This window comes from Natator depressus, chromosome 8 (genome assembly GCF_965152275.1).
Source record: "Natator depressus isolate rNatDep1 chromosome 8, rNatDep2.hap1, whole genome shotgun sequence".
Lineage (NCBI taxonomy): Eukaryota > Metazoa > Chordata > Testudines > Cheloniidae > Natator > Natator depressus.
The window spans coordinates 55,585,556-55,612,449 of record NC_134241.1 but is presented as its reverse complement, the minus strand read 5'-3'; the positions used below and the strand labels follow the sequence as shown (position 1 = coordinate 55,612,449).

The following is a 26,894-nucleotide window of genomic DNA, read 5'->3' as shown; positions in this document are numbered from 1 at the left end:
ATTCTAGGTGGCAAAGACACGTAAAAGCTCGTACACCACAACACACCTGCTTGAAGTAGGGGGGAAAGGCAGCAGAAATGCAGACATGGCCAGGTATCCCTCGCCCCCCAGAAATCCCTGACTGCTAGAAAGTTCCCAGGAGCCATTGGCAATCGTGACTGCTTTAACTTACACCAGAGAGCCTACTGATCCCTGGACTGAGGGAAAACCACCTTTGTTTCACCTCCCTGGTCCTGGAACAGTGCTTAATTTTTGCCGGGGCTTGCCAGGGCTGAGTCCAGCACCTCTAGGCACCTCATAGCCCTGGCATTTCTGGGCTTGGTGCGTCAGTTATGAAAGTAAAAAAATTACTTGAGCCCTGGCACATCTTTCATTATAAATTAATCACTGTCCTGGACTAAGCACAGCTCAGCACAGGATGTAGTTACTAATGTAGTTACCAGGGCTTGATGTAGTTACCAGGGCTTGATCCTGAATTACTTATACAGTCCTTACTCAAGCAGAACTCCCATTGACTTAATTATGGGTGCCATAAAATATCCAAGTGATGGACTATAGTTGATAAACTAAAATACATGCCTAATGTGCAGTTGTAAGCACTATTTGCATTGTGACTTTTGCACAGCATAAAACACATTTTGAAAATTTTCCATTGTTTATCTGCAGTATGGCAAACTTAACTCTAATTTAAAAATACCTGCCTAAATGAAAATCTAGTACTTATCTTTTATCTGTTCAGGGCCTGATCCAATTTCCAATACTAATAATCTGGTACCTTTTTAGACCAGCGATATCATACCTAAAAGGATAACATCTCCAATGGTTCTATTGATCATCCAAGTTCTATCAGTCAAAATCACTATTCAAGGATTAGCATAGGGATAGCAAGTTGGTAGAAAGGAAGTGAACGAGCTCGTGAGTCTACAGCTTTGATTGAAAACCATATTTTAAAAAGAAAATCCTGTCAAAATCTGATTTTGTTTTTTTCTCGTTCACAAAATTTTTTAAAGTGACAGACAATGAGATAATGCCAAGAACAAAAAGAGGCAGGGGAATCTTAATGAGAAATACGGGACGACTGAGAAAATCAAGAACTGCCCATGCAGTATGTTACTAATTCTTACATAAATATGCAATAGAATTTAAGTTAATTCATAATGAATACTGGAATGTAAGTGCATATTTCATATGTTTTTGTTTAAAGACATGGGACCAATTTCCCTCAAGTGCTGCCTGTGATAAATGGACTCCTTTTTGCATTTACCTTTTTATAGAGCTGAACATTAAAAGAAAGCCAACCCTAGGGCACTGCAGCAAATATAATTTATTATTTTATCCACAGAGGGCCCCTAAATTCTATTCAGTGGGTCTCTGATGTACTACATAATCTAACTAGTGGATGAGTCAGCAACCCCATCAGAAAAATTGATGAACAAGCACCTTCAGCACAGTAATTTAGGAATAGTTTTTACAGTAGATAGGTAAAGTGGTTCCAATAAAAGAACCCCCAGTTTGAACCTCAGTCAAAACGCTAATCGATTTTTTGAGCTTTGAAAAAAGTTAAAGTTTTCATATGTCTCTGTATTTCCTGTTTATTTTATCCAAAAGCAGAAATATCTATCTTAAGTATTTGTGTGGCCCCCATTAACACACCATCTTTCATGTTTTACCCCCATTTTACAAATGGAGAACTATGGCACAAAGAGACCCTGTGTTTTACCCAAAATCACAGAGAAAATCTGAAAATTCAGCAAGGAACTGAACCCAGGTCTCCTGATTCTAAGGCTACTGCCCTAATCGCTGGACTATCCTTTCTCTCAGTATGACAGTAGTGTGAGAAAATCTACTCTGATAGTATTTCCAGCCAGGCCTAACTCAGGAAGTACCAGATAACTCACGAGGGTAATTTTTGTGAGATTTCCAGTCTGATATCTAGGCCAAAGAAATCTGGATTACTGAAGGGTCTGAACATCCCTGAATTTTGAAGAAATTTTGATCCAGATCCATAGCCAGATCATTACTGCTGGTTTTCAAGTGCCAAAATATATGGCACGCAGTTCACAAAACTTAGTAAAGAAATTAGGTAAAACCCTGGCCTCTTTGAAATCAATAGCACAACTCCCATTGACTTCATCGAGGCCAGAATTCCACCTGTGGTCCCTATCCTGAAAAGTGTATGATTTAAATTCATCATGTAAAAAAATGTTAAGATTACAAATTAAAACAACAAAAAACTCAAAGGATGAGGAAGCAAGAAAGGACAAGGATAATAATAATGAGGTTACTGAGTAATGGCCTGGTCCAGATTCCATTCAATTCAATGAAAGACACCCAATGGGGAATGGATTAGGCCCAAAGCAGTTACTTATCTTGATAGTTAATTCAGGTTTTGTACATTTCCCTCCTTTCACTTCCCATTGGTAAGGCAGCTGAAATCAAGGGAGGTAGTTGGGAGTGCAGTTTTGGGGAGGGTATTTCAAATGCAATAGACAACATGGAAGAAAGCATAAAGACACCAGGAAAAGGAGGCAGCCATAGGGATGTCTGTCTGTGTCATTGGTGCAGTGAAAAGGATGGGAAAAACAAGAAAGGAAAGCAGGTCAGGGACAAGAAATTCAAGAGACTGAGGTTCAGGGGTTTCTCTAGCTTTGGACAAACATCTGAATTCTTGGATGCTTAACCAGACCAACTGAACCTCTGGAGAGTCACCCATCACATAAGGCTTGAGCTGAGGAATTTCAACTCATTATAAAGACATAAACAAGCAGCAACAGACCAAAATAAGGAAAACAAAGAGCGGCATCTCCTTCTTTCCTGTTTACACCATAGTTTGGATTCTCTTAGTAAAGTCAACAGGAACAATCTCTACTTGTGGAAATAAAGCAGTTGCCAGACAACTAAAATTCTCGTTTTAATTACTATAGCACTTCATTAGTTCCTGAAGCCAAATCACTTCTCTGGCTAGTGCAGCTGTTCAGAAATACAGTCCATGGGAGGGACTGGAGATCAAGTTTTGAAATGAGATGAAAAACTAAAGATGGGTTAAAAAATGAGAAAAATAAATACAATAATATAGAGCAACCTTGCAAGGAAAAAAAAGCAAGCTATGGAAAGAAAACAGATTCAGCAAAGGAAAAGAAAATGTAGGTATTGTAAAACAAATGACAATGAAGGCATCACAGAAAGTGTTAAAATTCTAGAAAGAGCACCTTTTTTCTGTACAAATATTAATTAAATATTATTACTCAAGCATTATTACCCCATTTTGCAGATGGGTTGACTGATTTGGTCAGCAAGCCAGAGTTTGAAAAGTTGTGTGTACAATCCATAGCTCCCAACGTTCAGTGATGTGCTTCAACCATTGGAGTCTACTCTAGACCATACCCCCTCTTTTCCAGCTGCTTCCCCAGCAGATGGTGAGCTATGTCTAAGCACATCTAGTAAATGTGCTACAGCAGCTTATTACTTCAGTATTGACTCTTCAGGCCAAATTCTAACCTAAAGGGCATATAGGAGAGGTCTCACTGAGTTTATTGGGAATTATGTATGCACCCCATGGTGTAACTTGGCCCTTGGTATATTACTTAAAAGTAACATGGGACTCAACACCACCCTGCGGTCCAGACCACAGCATACAGACAGCGAGTGATATGTATTCATTTGAGAGAAATGCAAGAAAATAATGCCACTTAGGAGTTTTGGAAATGTTATGGTTGGAGGGCTGTTAGTGTTGTATATTCCATTATGATTCCGTCTGGTATGAAAGTAAATCTGGGAAAGATTAATACCAAATACACATTTTACAATGAGACACAAAATATTGTATGTATAACATGTAACATGTCAAATATACAGTGACTAATGTGTTATAGAAGACATAATATTGGCATAATGGGAGGACACAACTGGAATCAATTTACTGTCTTATTTTATGAATTTCAGGGTAGAGTAGGGTGACCAGATAGCAAGGGTGAAAAATCAGCACAGGGAGTGGGGGGTAATAGACACCTATATAAGAAAAAGCCCCAAATATTGGGTCTGTCCCTATAAAATCGGGATATCTGGTCACCCTAGGGTAGAGAATTGTGTTTCCCTCCTTCAAACAGAAGTAAGATGACATTTTCTGACTCTCTTTTCTACGTTGATCTCCCTCCTTACAAATAAAAAAAAATGCTTATCTTAAAACCTATCTAAAAGGTACAAGTTCCACCTAAGGATTAAACTCTCATATAATGCTGGACTTTAAAGTAGCTAAACACAATTTTAGAAGAGTCAAACACTAAAAATATTTGCATGCTTGCTTTTTAAAAATCTATCTTTGGTTTTAAAACGACTAAAATTTCAACTTAAAAAATCAATCACAGGCTGATCATTTTTATAACAATTTAAATAATCAGAGTTAGCAGAGGGGGCTTCTGAATCAGAGTTCACAACAGTGCAGGGCAAATTTTCAAGTTTTCCAGTCCCTGCTGGAGCTAGACAGTGCAGAGGCAATGAAAAACAGTTACTGGGGGAAAATGGTATTTGAATATTTACAAAGTTTCATCTTAATTCTAGGACAGATCTGCATGTTAGTTCTTATTTTATCTTTATTGATCTGTCCATCTTTAATCCTTAATGGAAACATCATCTTAACTTTCAATACATGTTGAGGTTTTGTAGATCCCTGAAGACCTGTTTGCTACAATTTGACAATGTGTCTAGGGATTGCATGCAGGGTCAGGAGCCAGAATTTCCAAATTATAATCTCTGATTTGCTATGTGACTTTAAGTCACAGGTTATGTTCTCCATTGTCTCAATGTGCACATCTGTAAAATTAGGATGATAGTATTTACTTATGCTTCAGGCATGTTGTGCAGTTTCAGTAGTTCTAATTATCCAGCTATTTTAATACTGCACAGATCACATCACCATACTAACTAGCATGTTTGTAAAGAATTTTGAAAATATGAATTACCATAGGGCCCAGTCCTGTGAAGTGTTGGGCATCCTCAACTCTAACTAATATCACTGGGAGTTGAGGATGCTCAGCACCATGCAGGATGTAGCCCTAAAAGTACTAAAGTATGTTTATGATTGGGAGTATTAACTATTCACAAGTAACATTTGTCCAAAACTCAGATGCAAGAACCACGGTGTAGTGGGGTGGCTGCCCCACTCCGATAGGCAGGGGTTAAAAGCAGCCAAGCTAGGCTGATTGGGGAAGCAGCCACAGCTCTGGCCCGCTCAATTAGAGCCCAGCTGGCCCTGATAAGAGGGCTGAGGGCCAGGAGCTGGAGAAGTCTCACTCTAGCCTGGAATGGGAAGGGCTAGCTGCCTGGGAGCAAGGTACCTGGAGCGGAGCAGTGCTGGGGAAGGGCAGTAGCCACTGAGGCAAGGTGGGGATAAAGGGTTGGGGGTTCCCTGGGAGGGGAAACCCAGAGTGTGGGTTACTGTTGGGGGCAGCACCCCAAGTTAAAGGGCATCGGGGTCCGGGAGAGACACGGTGCCAGTGGCAGGCGAGACATCGGGCATCAGGAGGCGCTCCAAGGCTGGACAAGCTAATTCCCAAGACAACCAGCAGGAGGCGCCGCACCGGTGAGTCTCGCTTCGCTACACAAGGATGAGTTATTATTACTCCAAACAAACGGGTCTCCGAAAAGACACATTTTCCCCATTATTGTACTTGAGAAAGATATTAAGTAGAATTTTCCAGTCTCCTCTCTAAAGAACTCCTCTCTAACCTGCCCTCCCTCTTTCACCCCCCCCCCCAAGTTGAAAAGAACAGTCACTGATGACATAGATTAGTGGAACTGCTGCTAACACAGAATCCGATTGACTGATGAAGTGTCAACATGACACCCCCCAAAAAACCCTTCTTCTGTGGAACACAAGACTTTACTTAACACCCTGAAAATCATAGAATGATAGACTTTAAGGTCAGAAAGGACCATTATGATCGTCTAGTCTGACCTCCTGCACAACGCCGGCCACAGAATCTCACCCACCCACTCCTGTAATGAACCTCTAACCTATGTCTGAGCTATTGAAGTCCTCAAATCGTGGTTTAAAGACTTTGAGGTGCAGAGAATCCTTCAGCAAGTGACCTGTGCCCCATGCTGCAGAGGAAGGCGAAAAACTCCCAGGGCCTCTGCCAATCTGCCCTGGAGGAAAATTCCTTCCCAACCTCAAATATGGCGATCAGCTAAACCCTGAGCATGTCGGCAAGACTCACCAGCCAGACACCCAGGAAAGGGTGGCACTAAGCTTCTAAACGTTTAGTGAAATCTGCTTTTATTTTTAAATATATAGTTATATGGGAAAATTTAATATTAACATTTGGGAGGTGATTTTTGAAGCCCTCCAGTGTCTCTGCTGATATTATAATTACAGGATGTAGGTGATAGTTATGGCCTGTTTCTTATATTTTTACTTTGTGAACAGTTTACTTTGTGTAATCACTCAGGGCTAGGTGGTGGCTTTAGGCACTTCAGGTGGTAGATATGCTGCAACACCTCAGGAATAGCCCTTGGAGGCATTGTGACTCTCAGACACCCTCTGAGGCACAGTTCCCTCCCGCCTTGGATGCTGGTGGGAGTTGAGTAGCAATTTGCTGCTGGCTTAAACCAGTGTTGGGGGACAGAGCCAAGACTCTGGACACTTCCTGTCCACTGGAAATAAGCATGTGTATGGCGGTCTTGAGGGAGGGGAGCGTTTCCTTATTCTTCCCTATTCCCTTGAGTGGTCAAATGGTCCAAGTCACAATTGAATCCCTCAGATTTTTACTTTGTGCATGTGGTTGTGATCCCAGGAGTAGGGCAGACATTTATACTCAGAATTAAAGCTACATGTTAAAGCTACATGTTAAAGCCACCTTTGGAATGCCTGATTTATTAATTATTATTAATAATCATTTATATGGACCAGGACTCCATTGTGTTAAGCGATGTATAAACAGAACAAAAATGGCACCACTATTACGAAGCCAGCAATTACCAAGAGTTACCCCACAGTATCTCAGATACTGCTGCTATTTCCTCTTTTAAGTATAAGGAGAAATTGACATCTTGGACAGTCTGTTGTAACAGCTGGCACACAATGACTCTTTTAGTGGGGGCGAATAGAACTGAGAGGTCAGGAGGATGTAGCCTCACCCTCTTCTCTGTCAGCTGAATTACTGTTTACCACCAGTACAGAAATTAATATTAAAAACAGTCCTTTCAATTCTGGGGGTTCTTTTAAATGCTTTGGACTCTTGTCACCACTGCAGAGGCCAACAGAGCTAAGCAATAAAGCTGGATTTTATTCTAGGTCATGCATCAACAACAGGAATGGGAAGCAGAAGGTACTGGCCTAGGACTCAGGAGACCTGGGTTCAAGTCCCTGCTCTACACAGGCTGTGTGTGTGACCTTAGTTAAGTCACTGAGTCTCAGTTCCCCACCCATAAAATGGAGATAACGATACTTCCCTACCTCAGGGGGAGGGAGCTGTGAGAATCAATACATTAATAACTATGACTGGGGTGGGCAAACTTTTTGGCCTGAGGGCCACATCTGGGTATGGAAATTGTATGGCGGGCCATGAATGCTCACAAAATTGGGAATTGGGGTGTGGGAGGGGGTGAGGGCTCTGGGGTGGGGCCAGCAACAAGGAGTTCAGGGTGTGGGAGGGGGCTCTGGACTGGGGCAGAGAGTTGGGGTGCAGGGGGGGGGTGAGGGCTCCAGCTGGGGATGTGGGCTCTGGGGTAGGGCTGGGGATGAGGGGTTGGGGTACAGGAGGGTGCACAGGGCTGGGACCGAGGGGCTCAAAGGAGGGCAGATCAGGGCTAGGGCAGGGGGTTGGGGTGCAGAAGGGAGTCAGGGTGCAGGTTCCAGGTGGCACTTACCTCCAGCAGCTCCCAGAAGCAGTAGCATGTTTCTCCTCTGGCTCCTATGCGAAGGCATGGCCAGGCAGCTCTGCACACTGCCCCATCCACAGGCGCCGCCCCTGCAGCTCCCATTGGCTGAGGTTCAAGGCCAATGGGAGCTGCAGAGCCAGCACCTGGGGAGGGGGCAGCATATGGAGCCCCCTAGCTGCCCCTATGCATAGGAGCTGGAGGGGGATATACCACTGCTTCCGGGAGCCATGCGAGCCACAGCACACACGGACCGGGGCAAGCCCTGGACCCCACTCCCCGGCGGGAGCTCGAGAGCCAGATTAAAACTTCTGAAGGGCTGGATGTGGCCCCCTGGCCGTAGTTTGCCCACCCCTGAATGATGAAGTGCTCAGATTTAATGGTTATGGGGACCACATAAGTACCTAAATATAGACCAGAATTGTTTACTAAACTCCAGTTAGTGAATCCTGTTAGTAAACTCCAGTTAGTGAACCTTTAACCTAAGCTGGTTGAAAGCAATAGCAGTGGAGCTGCACTGGTGTCACTGAGGGCAGAACTTGGCCTGCCAAACCATTATTACTCATGATGAGGTATGAGCAGGGGGAAAAAAATCTGCTTGGATTCTCAGATCTGGAGTTGAGGGTGCACGGCTGGCAGTTAGTTTAAAAAAAAACAACAAAAAACCCCACCTTTACTTGTAACCCTAGCATATTAGATATGTAGTTCATCAAGCATCAATAAACATGGACTCGCATTCAGAGCAGAACCGGACTTCAATTTTTAAAAAAATACATATGCGAGTCTTTCAAGCTCACATCTGAATATCAAAGCCAAATCAAATAACCCAGCTGTCCTACCTCTGGAAGTAACTTACCAGTTTGATTATAATTTTCCCCGAAGTGTAATCAGCAATTTTGGGAGACCCCATTTTCCCTCCTTTATTCCTAAGTGGTTTTCAATTCTCCTGTAAAATCGACTTTGAAAGTAGTTTTTTTCCCCTGTGGGATCCTTACAAAAAATCCCAAAATGTGTAATTTTGCCAAATTGTGGCCTGATTAATACTATGGAGGAAAAATCAGAAATAATTTACAACATTTCTCCAGAGATTTCACTCCCTTCTCCTCCTGTCGTCAGGTCAACCCTTGGAATGCATACAGAAACCTGGAAAATATATAGAGCATGGACTATTCCCATGTGTTTATTCTGGGTCATAAGAAAGATTTTCAAACATTCAAGGCAAGAATTTAAAGTTAACTATTTAATTGCTTAATTAGCTAGTTCCCCCATGCTTCCTGAACAGAAAGCTAAAATCTTGATTGTCTTCTAGTGTGCGCACACACACACACACACACACATTATATGAGAGAAATCAATATCTGAAATAGTGTAGAGGATGAGCACTGTGAAAATTGTGCCATAAACATTATGTATACATATGCATATATTATACACCAAAAACCGACACTGAAATATCATTAAGGTTGAAAAATCTAGCACTCAGATGTTAGGAAATGCCAGAATAAATGTTGCTTGTTGCAGCCCTGCCTGTAATACATACATATTTACATTTGTAAAGTCATGTAGTCCTCCACAGACTTGATGATGCTGTGGATCTTGCATTTACGGCATGCTTTTCTAATCTAATAGTAAAGTCTGCAAAGTACTTTGTGTGCCATTTGGTTGAAAAGCGTGCTATAAAAGCAAGATCCACAGCAGACTAGCATGGGAGGAAGGTGAGTTTTATTTAAAGCCCAAAACTGCAATCACCACAAATATGCAAGAAACTAAATGGAGTATGAAATTAATATAAAAAATATGAAAACTCCACTTTTAATAAGAGAATGTAGCCCTGGTTCAAGGAAGGATATTCTACACTTTTTTTTAAGAATGAATAAGCTTTTAATAACTATTGTCACTGTTTTCAAGGTAAATGCATCTTTGATCCCTTTATGGGGGTCTTCACGGCCTCCTTAAGGCCACCCACTTAGGACTCAGGCCGCTAGCAGTCACCTTCCTTGGGGCAAAGTCCCATGATATTCTTCCTTTTGGATCAAGATTTAAACTGCAGAATTCTGAAATTTACAGTGATCACCTCACCAGGTCTGACTTTAGTTCAGCATCTATCATCCTGTTCTCTCAGGGGCAACTAGTGACCAGCCAGCCTTCATAAAGCAAAGTATTATCTATTCAGAACAAAAGCATTACAAAGAAAACCAATATTCGAACCATCAATAGCTTCTATGCGGGTCTGGCTTACAAGTTTTCCACGGCAGATTTCAAAGTATTTCAGGTCCTCTCATAGGACCTGTACCTCTGGTCACAGTGTCATGTCAGTCAGTTCTCGGAAAGAGTGTGTGAGAGAAAAGACATACCTCCTGATGTAAGGGAATCTTACAGTATCTCTAAAGAGTATGTCCTCACAGTGGTAACGAAGCTATGTGGTTTCGCCAGCTACATCACACACAAACTCTGACACAATAACAGATTAATTAATGAAAGAGTTTCCTTTCTAGAAAAAAAAGTCCATCATAACTGGAACATTAGAGGGTTCTTTTAAAACAAAACTGTGACAAAAGAAAATTAAGGCCCTCAATCCTGCAGTGAGCTCTACGAAGGCAAGTTCCCTTCAACCACATGGAGGCCCATTGAGGTTAGTGGGGTTTCCCCTGCAGGGAATAGCTTGCAGGATCAGGACATAAATAATTTTGTATCTGACAAAACAACAAATCAGTTAAAATAGATAAAATAATCTTATCAAGGAAAAGGAGACAAAGTGAGTAAATTGTTTACCAAAGGGTGTTCATTTTAGAATAGAGTTTATAAAAGAAAAGCCCAATATTAGAAACATTGCTGGGAAATTTTAAACAAATTATAAGGCTATTACTCTCAACTAGTTCAAAAAGAAGTATACAAAAAGAGTCTCCAGATAATATTAATTTATTTAAATTAGACCACCAAGAACAAATTTGATCTTTTGAAGAAGTTGCCAATGAACTCTTTTTGCTCCCTTCTAATGCAGCCCTTAGATCAGAAGTTTACAAAATAAGTAAAAAAAAAAAAAAAAAGCATCTATTGTGCTGCTGCAAATCTGTAATTTCTGAGTTCAGAGTTACCCATGAAAATGATGATGAATGCAATATTTCAATTAAAGGGAAAGTTAGGGAGAATTTTAACTTTGAGATCAAAATACTATCTAGTGTTTTGGCTTTAAAGTTGGAGGATCTCCTTCCTAATTAAATATGTAAGCAGAGTCAGAACAGGCTCTACCCTGACATCCGGTGGTGAGCTGTGGAAAAGGACTTCAGCGGCTGATCTCACTTGCATGGGCACACCCACCCTGCCTAGCATGATGGGACTGCTGGTCCAAATGGTCACTTTGGCTGCTGTGGGATCCCCAGTATCTTTGTTATTGGGGCAGGAGTAGTAAAGTGTTGTTATCCTGGTTATGTGAATCAAGGACAGTAGAACTGTACTTGGCATTTTATGATGGAGGGACTTGCCCTCAACTAAGTAGCACTCACTAGGCAAGGGACATGGGTTCCAAAACCCAGTGAATTGAGAGAGGTTAGGGACTGGTATTTGTATCTGGTAGTGTCCCTTGTGAGGGCCCTAAACACTTCTTTGATCCGTTCTCTCTCCACTGTGTAATAACAGAGTATTGTCAAAACAATAATTTTGACTCCATTAGGAGTCTTATTACATGCTGCAGAGCTGAAATCATGATACCCAGGTCTAAGCACTAAACCTACTTTGGGCTAGTGATGCACCAGCACTGAGGCTCCACTACTACCAGCTGAAATCACGAAAGAGCTGAAATCACTGACAGCTGTGTTAAGTGTGTGGGGGGAAGGGGGCTGAAGACATATTGGTGAGCGGCTAGTGGGGAGGAGTGGCTCATGGTGAAGACTGCAGCAGAACCCCATGGAGAGGCGTGGCAATTGGCCATTGACATGAGCAGTGGAACACATAAGGTGCCCCCATATCTCCCCCACCACTCCTTCTGCCCACGCTGGGAGGTAAATTCTGCAGAGGAACTTCTAAACTCTGTGGGGGGCTGCATTGACTAAGGGCAGAAATTGTGGGAGGGGCAACTTTGGGTTACTGGACTCAAGAACCGCTCTGGGGCTGCACTGACCAGGGACAGAAACTATGGAAGGGGCGACTTTAGGTTGCTGGACTCAAGAACCAATGGGAAGGGACACACCCCAATCTGCTTGGGGGTGGGTCTTCTGGTTCATGGTTTGTGTTTATGAACACTAGTTGTGTTTTCCCAATTTAATGCTGTGTTGTTTACCTCACGTTATTAAAGATTTTTGCTACACCTGTGCTTGCAAAAGGGGAAGACTCTGTGCTTGCGAGAGGGGAAGTATTGCCTCTTTGAGGCACCCAGGTGTGTGTGTGTGTGTGTGTGTGTAATTTTCGCAGGTCACTGGGTGGGGGCTCGAGACGGTTTTGCATTGTATTGTTGAAAGGGAACCCCTATGTACTGAACGCAGCCCTTGCTGCTGTCAACTCGGCCTGGCAGAAGGGTTACAAATACACAGAGACTAGGTTTGTTTTGTCAAAAGATGACACTCCTTTGACACTGTAGAGTCCTAAATGTCCTGCATGTCACTCAGTAAATAACAAAGCTCTTCAATGAGACTATTCATATGCTTAACACTTTACTGGACAGAAGTCTGACTCCAACATAATTTTGTCACTTGACACAGAGAAAGTCTTTGACTAAGTTGAGTGAAACTATTAGTTTGAGGTGATGCAATGAATAGGAATAAATGATGACTTCTTAAACTAAACTGACCCTGTACAGTCCTCCTACTGCTTCCCTGATAATGAATGGCAGGCGAACAAAAAATTTCAATTTAATTAGGTGCAAGGCAAAGATACCCCTTCCTCTTATTTGATCTTTCTCTTGAAATTATTTCTCTTGAAATCATTGTGTGTATGATTAGATCTAGGGCAAAAGCCCTGTACGTGTAGATAAGCCCTAAGATACTAACAGATCCCAACTTTACTGTGATTTAAGTCAAAGGAAATTTTATCACTGACTTCAGCGGGAGCAAGATCAAGCCCTAAATAAATAGGCAAAGCTATTCAGGCACAAGAGGAAGGTTATATCTTCCAGTGTTGCAGCAGAAGCATAACTATGGAAGGCTTTCTAGAAGAAGTGGGCTTTTTGGAGAGATTTCAATTAAGAGATGGTTGTCCTTTTTTCCCCGGAGTGCAAAAATACAGCATAGTCTTTTATTCTTCTTGCGACCACGCAAATATTGGGTAACTACCCAAGTATTCTCTTTGTTGTGTTGTGTTTACTGGTAGCTAGTTTTTCTTTTCTGTTTAGTTAGTTAACACTGCTTCTTTTCCCACTTAACATACAAAGAGCAAGAATGAGGATGTGGATTTGAAAACTTAGTACATTATAAATAGTTTTTTTGTTTGGTGTTTTTTTGGACAAAGCAACAGAAATAGTTTCACCAAAACAAAATACTGGCTTGGCAGGATATTCAAATTCAGCTATTTCAAGCCCTTTCCAAATTTATAATTCAGCATTAGCAATGAATAGATCCAAAACAGTGATTATGTTCTAAAATTTATATATTTCATTCTACAGACCTATACTGATGAAAGGGAGAGTAGCATTTATTTCTGTTAAAGCCCATCTGAGGAATATGCTGTCAATTGTGGACATGTATTGCCACTGTGTATTCTGTTTATTAGCAGCTGTACTTCTGGTGGACTCATCAACATATTTGGGTCCCTTGAGGAAGCAGAAATTCTGGGCCAGAACCTGGGGTCCAACTGATCTGCATGGAGTGCTGCGGGGGTTTTTTTGGTATGCGTGCACAGGTGGCAGCGCTTTGACAAATGTGTTGTAAAAAACTCACCTTAGCACTCCTCTGATCCTGCTGTTTCTCTGCACAGGGTCTACACTGAAAAGTTATACTGGCGTAACTACACCTCTCAGGGCATGAAAAATCCACACACCTGAGAGATGTAGTTAAACTAACCTAACCCCCAGCACAGATTGTTCATGCTCTGCAATCTAGCACTGTCTGAACCTTATTCAGTAGTTTACTATAAAAAAGTGCTGGGGGAGGAGGGAATGAGTTACTATTGAATATCCACTGTAAGATTTCATATTTGTAGTTTAAAGGTGGGTTATCCTGAACTGGGATCAAGGTCTGTGACAGAATGTATCCCTGTGTTCACACCCTACATGCTACTGTAGTAATTTTTGTACAAGGCATGTCTTGTAAGGTGGTATTTGAAAACTCATAATTTGCTGGTCAATATTGTCTTGATAAAATAGATGTGGTAACATTATATGTGAGACATATAAGATTTTGCTGTATGATGTTATTAACACACACTACACAATTAGAGGTTGGCAAACAGGTCTGCCCTAAACAAAGGAATGTGTGTTCTGCTTAATTTGCATTTAATCGGTAAACAGAGTCATCAAGCAGGAAGAGGAGACAAAGGAAGTTCAAACAGGTGAGAGAAAAAAGCAGTGGGGACATCCTTTTCCACAGACTTTTTGTCCCCTGATGGAAATATTTTTAAGAGGGGGACTGAAATGATAAAAAGGAGGGACAAACACCCCAAGACACACCCCACCTCTCTGCCAATCAATTTGCCGCACTTGACGAGACAAAGTAAGCAGTCTTTGGACTGGGAGAGGGGTCCTGACCTAAGACATTTAGTCAGTAAGACTGCTAAAAGCATATGGTGAGAAAACAAACTGTGTTAAATTCAAAGAAAAGTTAAGTTAGGTACACGTTGCATTTTTATCTTTTCTTGTAACCATTTCTGACTTTTATGCCTCATAAATTGTGCTCACTTAAAATCTCTTTGTAGTTATCTTGTTTTACTGTTTTATCTAATCCAGTGTGTTGTCTGGGAAACTCCATTTGGAGTGGCAAGTTATGTGCATATGATTTCTATTAAAGAAATAATAGATTTAATATAGCTTGTATTGTCCAGAAGAGGCCTGGGCAGTCCAGGACATATATTTCTGGAGGAAAATCTAAGACTGGGGATGTGCTGAGGTCATCCTGCAATATTACCAAGGCTGGCGAGAGCCGAAGTGTAACCCAAATGTGGCTGGCAGACTGCAGTTGCACCCAGCCACTCAGGGTGAGGCTTGTATGCTGGAAAGCTGTTTGTGAGAGCTCAGATGGGAACTCTTTCAGCAAGGTATCATAAGGCACCCAAGCTTGCAGGGCCAGGGTGACAGCTGCTCATTAGCCTAGATTGTACCCTGGTATGTCACAGGATCCTTCCTTTGACTCCCCATATAGGTGACTGGTATTACTGGGGCTGGAAAGATGGAGGCCCCACTATGTAGGAATAGACAAACTGAGGCAAACTGCCAATAGAATATTATATGTTAACTCTTTCTGAATACTGGTCTGATGCTTTGTAACACCAAACAGGTATACTAGGGGAGCAGAGAGAAAAAATAATGTTTATTATCACTGTTCCCTATCTACAGAACTGGCCAAAGATGAGCTCCCTCACATCCAACCCAAACAAGAAAAATCAGTACCCTGACATTCAAGTTCTGAAAAAGGAAGTTTCCTGTTAATGTTTTCCACTAAGTTTGTTTTAAAAGTTTCTATTCTGGGCTAGTTCTATGAGACCAGTGGCTTTAGTATTAAATATTTTACTATGCTGGATGAAAACAAAGTGAAATATTTTGCTTTGTTGGACTGTTTGTATAGTTTGGAATTTAGGTGCTTATGTGTACTGTTTTTGGTTGTGCTTTATGTGGAAATTTACTGAAAAAGAAAAATGGCAGCATGATAACTTCCAAGTTTCACACACAAATAATTGCAAAGTTAAAGTTAGAAGTTGTGCACAGTCCTAACAGTCAGTCTCTCTCTCTCTCTCTCTCTTTTTCTCTCACATCACACATGGTTTATTCCTTAAGAAGTAGGAAGGTAGGAATACCTTCCCCCCTTCAAGGGGAAAACCATGTGAGACGCTTGTCTTTCTAGTTACTTTTAACCAGAGCCGGTGCTAGCCCGTTGGGGGCCCTAAAAAGGAATATTTTGGGGCTTCCCCATAATTAAACAGGCACTTTCTGATAATAAAAACAAATAGGAGGCACCCTCGACCTGCTCAAGGCCCGAAGCAATTTCTTAGTCTTTTTATGCTTAGCTCTGGCTCTGCTTTTAACCCTTTGCCAACAACTGAACAGGGATACAACCTCATTTCTACCAGAGAAACCAAGTGCAGCACACTGCAGTGCACCAGCAATATTTATGAAATCAAACAAAATTGTGACAAAGTGAAGTAAACAAACTTTTTTGTTTGGATTTTACTTGTTTATAATAAAAAAAATCACTACCCAGTGACGGAATGTTGTGTACACCAGGAAATCAAGGTCATGTTTACAACATTGACAGATGATTTCAATTACCCAAATAACTAACATGTGACGTTGTCTTCATCAAATTAATTCTCATGCATTTGGGAAATTTCAGTTCTGTTTGTAATAATATAGAACCTGAAAGTCACTGGATGTTCTGTAGAAAATATTCGTTTTAGTCTATGGTTACCAGCACTTCTAATTAGCAATAATAAAAACCATTTATTTAGAACAGAATCTGCTCCATCATCTCACTTAGTAGTAAACCAAGGGGATTACTCATGAGCAAGATACTGCTCAAAGGTTCTAGTCCAGAAAGCTGCTCCACAGAGGCAGGCTGAAGTCAGTGGAGCTCATCACAAGCACAGGAATCCATCCTGTCCTAACAACATAATTAAAATTGGCAGAATCAGGCCCTTAAGAGGCCTGGCAGAGGGGTGGGATAAAGTCAATACACCAGGCCTACATCCAGAGTTCACCTTATGTAAAATTCCCAAGAAGCTGGCTAAACCAGCTCTCTGTCTGCTTTGTACCTCAATGGCAGCACAAAGGAGTTGGAATAGAACCAGAATTGGTACCATTAAGCAAACAGAGCCATTAAATGGAAGCCCATACCTTACATCGCTCTGTATATAGTAGATAGCCATAAAAATTAACTACAAATTACCTCATTAACTTGCTTTTTGTCCAAATGGAAAATTTGACCAGAACTTGTTGAGGCAATTTCCTCGTAGACCTTGTAACCAATATGTGATCTATCATCACAGTCTCCAGTCAGCACAAATACAACCTGGGGTTTAAAAAAGAAAAACACACAAAGGAAATGAAAATATAGTCAATCAGCACCTATGGCAAACCTCAATGGGAAAAATCTTACTCTCAAACGTAACAGCTAAGTATGCCAGAAAAATTGAAAGGTTCTCACTGCTCTGTGCGATGGACAGCCATTTTACTTTTGATTAATCTACTCTGAGTTCTGTACAAATGAGATGTACACCCCAAAAAAGGCAGGCAGGGGATTTGGAGCACGGCTGAATTCTGTACCTACTCCAAATGATTTCAATGTGATTTTTTTTTCAATGGGAGTTCCATATGGAAGGCAAAGCCCATCAGGATTGAGTGATGGAAAGTGGCTGATTGAAGGAAACAGACATACAGAAATCATGTCAAGAGGGGATGAAATAATATAGCTTATATCAGCACTTTTTATTCCCAGAGTAATCAGTATTATAACTCTCAGACAAATCCACAGACACCAATGCAATTGACAAGAGAACCAAGAAGACAAATATTGGCAGTGGAATATCTTATAGTATTTAACTAATTACCTTAATTAATGTCCCTTTAATGTCAATTTTTTATTAGTCATACCAATTTAATTTTTTTAAACAACAAAATAAAAACTAGTTGCTAGAATGGTAACAGCATGACTTCTTTTACAGAAAGATATCTCAAACATCCTGGAAAGGAGTTTTTCTGGACGATGCTGCTACTGCATTAGTAGTAAATGGGTAAATGAACAGGAATGGTAGAATATGAATCTTCTCCTTACCTGTGACTGCTTCTGCTGAATGAGCTGCAGTACTTCATGTGTCAGCCTATAATCTTTGGATCGTGCATCAGTAAATACATAGATGAAAGAACCAGGAAGAGAAATTTCTAGAGCAATTTTGATTGCACCAATGCTCATCTCTGGACAGTCACCACCACCCTATTCACAATTAGAGAAAGAAAGAAAGAAAAAACAATCACAAGAAAGGAAAATGGATGTTAGCTATAATAATTGGTTTCTTTTTCGGAAAGATGAAGGCCGATTTCTTTTCCAGCTTCTAGCATTTTATTTTATTTTATTCTATTCACAGCATTGCATGGTTTTTGAAAAATACTTTATTAAAAAACGGGGGGGCAAGCCAAGTTTTAAAACTTCTCACTGATGGTCAAGTTGTAAAAAAATGCAATAAAGAATGCAACTAATAAGCAAACTACACAAAATAGGGTAAGTACATGTCCACCTCTGCAAGAGCGTGTCTGAGCAGGGGTGTGAGTAACAATGAGGAATGCATAACACACTGACTGATCTATTCCTACCTACCCCCACCACACCCAGAATCTACCTGTCATTGTACACAGTGGGCCATGTTCTGTTCTCAGTTACCCAGGCAAAAATCTGATTTAGCTACATTGGTTAGATTTACACCTAGATAACTGAGAGTAGGAGAAATAGCTTAGTTGGTTTATAGTTTGTTTTTATATGTGTATGCACGCGCGCACACAACCAAGAGAGAACTAAATTAAAGAAATGAGTTCTGAAAGTGATTAGTTTCACAATCATTCTTATCTCTTGTGGGAGTGAGATCTGTAGTTTAGGTCCAGCTCCAGTGAAAGCTCTGTCTCTTGCAGTTACAAGCCTCCCTCCCTGGTGACAGTGTGATTGTTCCAGTGGCACATAGCTGTACTGGGAGGTCATGGACATAAAGGGAGAAGTGATCTCTCAGGTAGCCAGGACAATCCTATGGAGGACTTTGAATAGCAGAACAGTGAGACCTTGAACTGAACTCTGCACGGGGCGGGCAGGGTGGATAAAAATCAATGATTTTTTAAAAATTGATTTTTATTTAAATCAGATTTTTTTTATAAAATGTTTTTTCCTCAAAAAGCATTTTATCTAAAGATAGTTTTAATTAAGATACATTATAGCTCAAAAATATCTCATCATGGAATAGGGATTATAAATTCTAATTCTACAGTATAGACAATATATTCATGTAGCATTTAAGAAAAGTTTTGTAAATGAGTTCCAATAGTTCATGGATTATGGACACAACCTTATGGGGTTCCACAGGCTTCTGTATAGATTATTTAGGTTAATTTTTCTATCTACCCAATGGGACTCAGTGCTCAGTCTAGAAGATACCATCGGAATGCTTAGTTTTGCAGTTCTCAAACTGTGGATTTGTCTCCAGAGGTAACATGTTTGTTAACAGCAAAAATGTTTTAAAATAAAATAAATAAATAATATATAGAGGTGAGGAATAACAGACCTCAACTCTATTGTCCCTCTGCAAATTTGTGTACACAGAGTCAATCCCTTATCTCTCTCTAAAAGTGCAAAGTTTCAAAAAGTTCAATGAACAGAAGATTGGTGGGGGTAGAATAGATCTGGACAAGGAGAAGAAGTCTGGAGATAAATGTGAGACGCAAGGGACATATGCTTTTTTGTTAAAATATTATGTTTGCTGTTGAAGAAAAAAATCCAGAATACTTAACGCTGTTGTTTTAGTTAAATAAAACAATTTTAATGTCTGTCTGGTGGTGTTCTCCTCCTAAGACAGCATGGCAAGAAAATCCTCCAAATATTAATGATTAACCTGCCGAATTGGAGATAGTTCACCTCCCAGTGACTTTATAAATATCTGCTTCAATTACCTTTGGTAAATGAAATAACCAAACAATCATTAATTTTCTGATATAGCTCTAAAACTAATCTGAAAAGTTTTCAAAATATATCACTGTTTAAAAATTTATAGTGTATACCTTCTAAAAATGAAACATACATCTATCTCTGAGTTGTGAAAAATATGTATTAAGGTTATAACAACCAACAAGAATGCACTTTTATGTAGAAAACTATGATTAAATCGAGTCTTCCTGACCAGTGATGTAAATCAAATCCACGCTGCTCAGGGGTTTGGATTTTTCACAACTCCCCTGAGCCACATAGCTCTACCAACCTAATTTCCTAATGCAGAACAGGCCTAAGGCTTGAGAGTAACAACACACTTCCACACTGCAGCCCCCGCTGGTCTCAGCTTCCTAGTTTTATACCACTGTGACTGTTTGGGGTGTCACCTGGTGTGCTGGGACGCCACTGAGTCAGACCGTTCTGCCAGCCTGGGTCCCCTTTACCACTGTAAGGTCCGTAGTGTACACGTAGCCTTAGTAACGATAAAGGTTGTAATCTCAAAGAACTGTTTACATATATGCTCCCAAAGTAGGAACACTTTATCATCTTCTAATGTAAAGAGTGCATCTGTTCTTTAAATGTAATTCTAGTTATAAAGCCCTCCAAAATGTCCCTTCTGACTTTCATGGGAAAAGCAAGCAGTAAAGCAGACAGCCAAAACACTGGGAAAAATAAGTCTCAAAAAACCCTTTTTGATTTTCATGTGTCAGAAATTCATCCTGGCAATGCTTGTGTATCCTAGAGGATAGCTCAGTATATCCCAATTAATTTTAACTGTTGTTGTTAAGTGCCCTCTTCAACAAAAATGACTCCTCTGCTTTGTTTCAGAGTAGCAGCCGTGTTAGTCTGTATCCGCAAAAAGAAAAGGAGGACTTGTGGCACCTTAGAGACTAACCAATTTATTTGAGCACAAGCTTTCATGAGCTACAGCTCACTTCATCGGATGCATGCAGTGCAAAATACAGTGGGGAGATTTATATACACAGAGAACATGAAACAATGGGTGTTACCATACACACTGTAACAAGAGTGATCAGGTAAGGTGAGCTATTACCACCAGGAGAGTGGGGTGCGGGGGGGGGGGAACCTTTTGTAGTGATAATCAAGGTAGGCCATTTCCAGCAGTTGACAAGAAGGTGTGAGGAACAGTTGAGAGGGGGAAACAAACGTGAGGAAATAGTTTTACTCTGCTTTGAGTGTTACATGCGGACACAAAGACTAGACAATGGTTACTTCCTATAGCCCTCTTCCATTAAGGAAAACCTCTTGCTAGTCACACTTAAAATCTCTCAGAGTATTGTTACACACCAGTGAAGTGTTCTATTTTGCTAATATAAAAAGGAGTACTTGTGGCACCTTAGAGACTAACCAATTTATTTGAGCATGAGCTTTCGTGAGCTACAGCTCACTTCATCGGATGCATACTGTATTATTGCATTAATGTATTCTGCAATTTCCACAGTATGCATCCGATGAAGTGAGCTGTAGCTCACGAAAGCTCATGCTCAAATAAATTGGTTAGTCTCTAAGGTGCCACAAGTACTCCTTTTCTTTTTGCGAATACAGACTAACACGGCTGTTACTCTGAAACCTGTTATTTTGCTAATGTTTATTTTTCATATAAATAGTCAAACTACTTTGTTAATCTATATACATAGTGTTCCCAGTACAGTAGGAAACAGAAAACACATAGGGCTGCCTTCTCAAAAGGTAGATCATATTACAAAAAAAATGATTGAGGAGAGCAGCTTTACATATCAAACTTTTCCAAATGAAAAATTCCTTTAGACATTTTTTTTTCCAAATTGCAATTAAAAATGCTTTTCGTAACGTCCTGAAATTCCCTGGGAAACTACTGTTTGGTTCAGTCTAGTTTGGATAAGCACCCAGACACTCCAATTAAATATTGGAATTTATCTGAACTAGCCACGTTTCTGAGTCCTAAATTTAGCCTTGGTATAACTCCACTGACTTCAAATAGAGTTGCACCCTCTTATAGTAGGGCTGAATTTGGCCCTTAGTGTGCAAAATCTGACTGGAAACATCATTAGAAAAGACTCTTCTAATTAAAACAGTGATAATTTTTCTATTGGGCTCTACATTAAGCACAATCAGGGGCTCCTTCTATAACTATTAGCAGCTGAAAGCCTGTGCTGTCACACTGCCATATTCATAAAGTCAGGTGTGTAAAAAAGCCAAAAATGGTTGAGATATTAAAAACTGGATAGTAACAAACATGGGGTTGGTCCTGCTTTGAGTTGGGGTTCTTCCTCCTTTGAGGAGGGGGTTGGACTAGATGACCTCCTGAGGTCTCTTCCAACCCTAATTTTCTAGGATTCTATGAATCCCAGTGATGATTGAACCTGGTGATAGTCTAAACAAAAGGAGCTCGTGCTTTTTAGTTATTTCCATTGCTTCACACTGACTCAACAAACATTGTAGGCTTCAGAGTGATGTTTGGCGTTATTGTGTGTGGTTACTGTGTTATATGAGGGATTGAGTTTATTTGTGTGTAGGTTGTGTTGTGCTGGGAAAGTTGTGTAGATTTGTGCGGGTGGTGAATGAGGGGTGTGTGCTACTGTGAGGGGCTATTTGTGCTTGGGGTTATTGTGTATGCTGGTTGTGGTTATGGGTGGATGGTTGTGTTGATTTGTGTCTGGGGGGTTGTGCTGGGAGATTTGTGTTGATCTGTGCAGGTGGCAGTTAGGCCAAGTAATCCACCATCTGTTCAGTATTACTCACGCAACCAATGAAACTGTTGCATGCAAATTAGCTGAAGAGTAAGAGCAGTGATTGAGTTACCTTTGATATCATAATGCTCTAGGATCCTTGACATGGCACAAATACTGTAGTTGTACTCTGCATGGTTGTAATTCATAAAGTCAAAATGGTCTGAGAAACTAAAAACTGGATAGTAAGACTATGAAACCCAGCAATGATTCAACCTAATGATATTCTGAACAAAAAGAGCTCTCCACCACCCTTGGAAGCTATTTCCATCACTTCACACTGACTCAACAGACATTTTATTCTTCCGACAAGGGCGACAGATTCTTTCTAAAAGTGGGGGGGCACACGAGGATCCACACCGGCTCTGGCCCTGCCCCTCCCCTCCTCTTCCCACCTGAGGCCCTGCCCCCCGGCCAAGCCGGAAGCTAGAGTTGGGCCGCAGAGCCCGAGATGGGGGGGCCCCAAGAGCAGACCCTGGCCATTGTCCCTGCCCCTTATGTCCCCCGCCCAGGGCAAGTGGAGGGTCCACAGCTCTCTGGGCTGCTCTTACCTGGGCCGGGGCCTCGGGGGGAAGAGGAGGGGCAGAGGTCTGGGCCTGTGGCGAAAAGTGGATGGGCCAGGCCCATCCACTCTCAAAAGTGGAAAAGCCATCGCCCCTTGGCCCCTGCTGTTCCAGCGCCCCTGGATATTCCTGGAACCTAATAATATCTATTATTTCCGTATCAATTTTATTTTCTCTAAGGGCTGGTCAACACACAGTGTTTGTACCATAATACCTATAATCAGTAAGGGGTGTGATATTTTTACTGAGATAGATATAAAGGAACAACTATTAGTGTCAAACAGTTATATCACTATTAAGGTGGCTTATACTGGTATAGCTTATTCACCTCCCTATACCAGAATAGGCTATATTTCCTTGGAGGGCAGGTGCTTCATAATTAGAAGTCCTTCTTGCAAACTCCAGAACAAAAACTGCCCTCAAAATCTTTTGATTTGCGCTCAGGGATGAAATCCTGGCCCTACTGAAATCACTGGTAGTTTGTTTGTCATTGACTTCAGTGGGACCAGGATTTCATCCCTGGTTTCCAACTGCTATAGCAGCAAGACCCCACCATTTCAGAAAGTAGGTAAGAGAAGCTGGGAAATTTCCTTTTAGAAATATGCAAAGTCAAGGGCTTTTCCCCCAAGGTTTGTTGATTTAAGCAAATTATACCCTTTTTTACATACTCAGCTCATCCTTATAGGATGCACATTCCCTTCCATACAACTGAAAAGGAATCTATATGGAGAATTTCATCTTTTGAAATATTCTTTTGAACAAATCACTGATTTAGCAGAACTTCAATGAGAATGCCACAAAATACAGGTCCCCCTTTTAAATTTCATGTAGATTTGAGAAACACGCTGCATACATGAAGAAAGAATAGGGTCACTGTATAATTAGGGAAGAAGACAGCTAAGTGGGTTTTTTTTTTTTTCATATCCTGCCATCATCCAGTGCACAAATTCTCATTTAAGTCAATGGGTGCATTGCATTAAAAATAAAAATGATGATGGTAGTTGTGACAGGGTCAGGCCAGATGGCTACAGGAGAGTAATCCTATTGGGATCCAGGAAGTGGGCGGGCAAAGCCCGTCCACTGCTAAAGGATCCCCCCCCAGCCTAAGAGGGGGATCCACAGGACTTGGACACCAAATAAATCCGGGGGACAACTAATGAAATAACAGGGACAGGAGTGTGGTCTAAGGGTCAAACGAAGGGAACCAGACGGGGACACCGAGCAAAGAACCCCGGACATCGCCCACTGCTCCTCAAAGGCGTCAAGGGAGCCAGTGGACGCCGCCCAGAGGAACTCTGCCCAGATACGTGAACGAACCGAGGATCAGAAATAGGCCACACAATCACAAGAGACTCCATCGGCCAACCTCCTCACTCTGGTTTTATAGATGGCCATTTTAGCTAGGGCCAGGAGGAGGTTGACCAAGAGATCCCGTGACTTTGTGGGGCCATGGATAGGGAGTGCGTAAATAAGAAGGTGAGAGGAAAAGTGCAACCAAAAACGTAATAAAATATTGGTGAGGAGCCGGAATAGGGGCTGCAGCCTGGCACACTCCAGATATATGTGTGCCAGGGTTTCCCTCATGCCGCAAAAGGGGCAGGTGTCTGGGATAGAGGTGAACCACGCCAAGAACACGCCCGTGCTCACGGCTCTGTGAAGGAACCGCCAACTGATATCCCCAGCGGGCCTTGGGACCAAGGTGGAATATAGGCTGGCCCACCGGGGCTCCTCACCCTCCAAAGGTGGCAGGAGGTCCCGCCATTTTGTATCGGGGCAGGACACGAGAGTGAGGGCGTGAAGGGTGTGGAGCACGAGCGTGTATAGATGTTTCCTTGGTGCGGTTTGGAAGCAGACCGGCTGCATCTCGTGCAGCCGGCTCACTGTGAAGGGGTGAGGGGGTCGGTTGGGTCCACGGGGCAAGGGCCCAATTAAAAGGTCCGGCGGGCCTGGGGTAGAGGGTGGGTGGGGCGCACCCTCGTGCAGGACCTGGTCGAGGTAAACCCGAGCAGTGGGCAGCAAAGCGGCCTTCATCTCCTGAAGTATGCGCCGGGGAGTATGAGGTCTGGAGAGCCCCATGAGCTGAGCAAGCGCCAGGGGATCCAGCCAGTCTCCCCGGTTGCAGTCCAGGAGGTCTCCAACTCTTGTGACTTCTGCCAGGATGAACTCTGGTGCACCAAGGGGGACTCCGCCACTTGCACGCGGAGCTGGGGGTTGTGCAGCAGGGGCTCCGCAAGGAGACCTGCCCCCTCGGTGGCCGCCATGGACCTGGTGGTTGAAAACAGTTTCCAGGTCCGGAGGAGGTCCTGGTAGAAGACCGGCAGCCCGGAGAGGTCTCGCAAGAGACCTCTCGGATGGAGATAAAGGAGCTGCTGGTCATATCGGAGCCCTTGGAAGCGGCGCAGGAAGGCGCGCGCCAGTATGCTCCACGCCGACTACCTGCACCATAAAGGAGCCTCTGCAGGGCCTGGAGGCGGAAGACATGGACCTGAGTGTGCAGACATTTCAGGCCCTGCCCTCCCTCCTCCAGGGGTAGATGGAGAACCCCTGCAGGGACCCAGTACAGTCCTGACCAAAAGAACTCCAGAATTGATGTCCGGAGGTTGGCCAGCTGGGACCAGGGTGTTGAGCCGGTACCAGAGCATGGACAGGACAAGTTGATTAAGCACCAGCGCTCTCCCTCGAAGGGAGAGGCACCGGAGTAGTCCTGTCCATTTCCGGAGCTGCTCTATCACCCCGCCCTCTAAATTGTGCCAGTTCTCCGGCGGAGAGGGATGCGTGGCAGAAAGGTAAACGCCAAGATAGAGTCCGAAGCCAAATGCTTGCAGAGTGCTCAGGAGATACCCTTGATCCACCCTGTTGAACGCCTTCTCCTGATCCAAGGACAGGAGAGCGAACGACAGACTATCCCTACACCCGAGTTCCAAAAGGTCCTGGACCAGGTATAGGTTGTCAAAGATGCTGAGGCCCAGGATGGCATCGGTCTGGTCTGGGTGAACCACGTCCGCCAGCATGGACCCTAGCCGCAGCGAGATTGCTTTTGCCACGACTTTGTAGTCCGTACTGAGGAGCGAGACGGGACGCCAATTTCGTAAATCGTGGCGGTCCCCCTTCTTCAGCAATAAGGCGAGCACGGCTCACCTGCATGAAAGAGGGAGGACCCCGCTCCGCAAAGACTCGGCCCAGACGGTGACTAGGTCTGGGCCGAGGACATCCCAGAACACGCAGTAGAACTCCACGGTCAGCCTGTCCATGCCCGGAGATTTATTGGTGGGCATGCGACGGAGGGCTTCCGAGAACTCGGCCAGAGTGAGAGGCAGCTCTAGCCGGTCTCGGTCGCCCACACTGACCGTAGGGAGCTCCTCCAAGAGCACTCTGCAAGTGTTAGGATCGGTCGGATCCAGGGAGAAAAGGCTTGCGTAGAAGGCTCTTGCCCTCCCGCACATCTCCACCGGATCTGTGAGGGGGGTGCCGTCTTCTGCCAGAAGGCAGGTGATGTGTTTCTTGGACCCCTCCTTTTCTCCAGGGTGTAGAAGAAGTGGGAGCCGCGATCCATCTCCCGAAGGAGGCGGATGCGGGATCGAACAAAGGCATCCCAGGCCCTATAGTCCTCAAGGGCCCGGAGCTCCTCCTGCTTCTCCCGGCACGCTCCGCAGAGGGGCGGATCCTCGGGGCTGGCGGATCCTCAGACGCCTCTCCAGCTCTAAGACCTCCCGTTCCAACTGCTCTATCGCTGCATCCCTCCGTCGGCTGGCACCCCAGCTGTAGTCACGGCAGAAGAGCCGGGCGTGCACCTTCCCCAGGTCCCACCACCGCCACGCCAAGGAAAAGGCACGCCGCTGCCATTCGCAGGCTAGCCAGAACTCCTGGAAGGACGCCACGAAGCCCACATCCTCCAACAAGCTGTTGTT

General features: G+C 42.8%; 1 protein-coding gene across 1 annotated transcript in view; it reads right to left on the bottom strand.

Moving 5' to 3' along the window:
- Positions 1–26,894, bottom strand: part of HMCN1 (hemicentin 1) — a 335,320-nt gene that overhangs the window by 245,868 nt on the left and 62,558 nt on the right. The window contains exons 3-4 of the mRNA XM_074961138.1: positions 17,784–17,942; positions 16,899–17,021 (exon numbers count right to left, since the gene is read on the bottom strand). Coding sequence (XP_074817239.1) covers positions 16,899–17,021; positions 17,784–17,942 — 282 coding nt within the window. The remainder of the gene's footprint in view (positions 1–16,898; positions 17,022–17,783; positions 17,943–26,894) is intronic.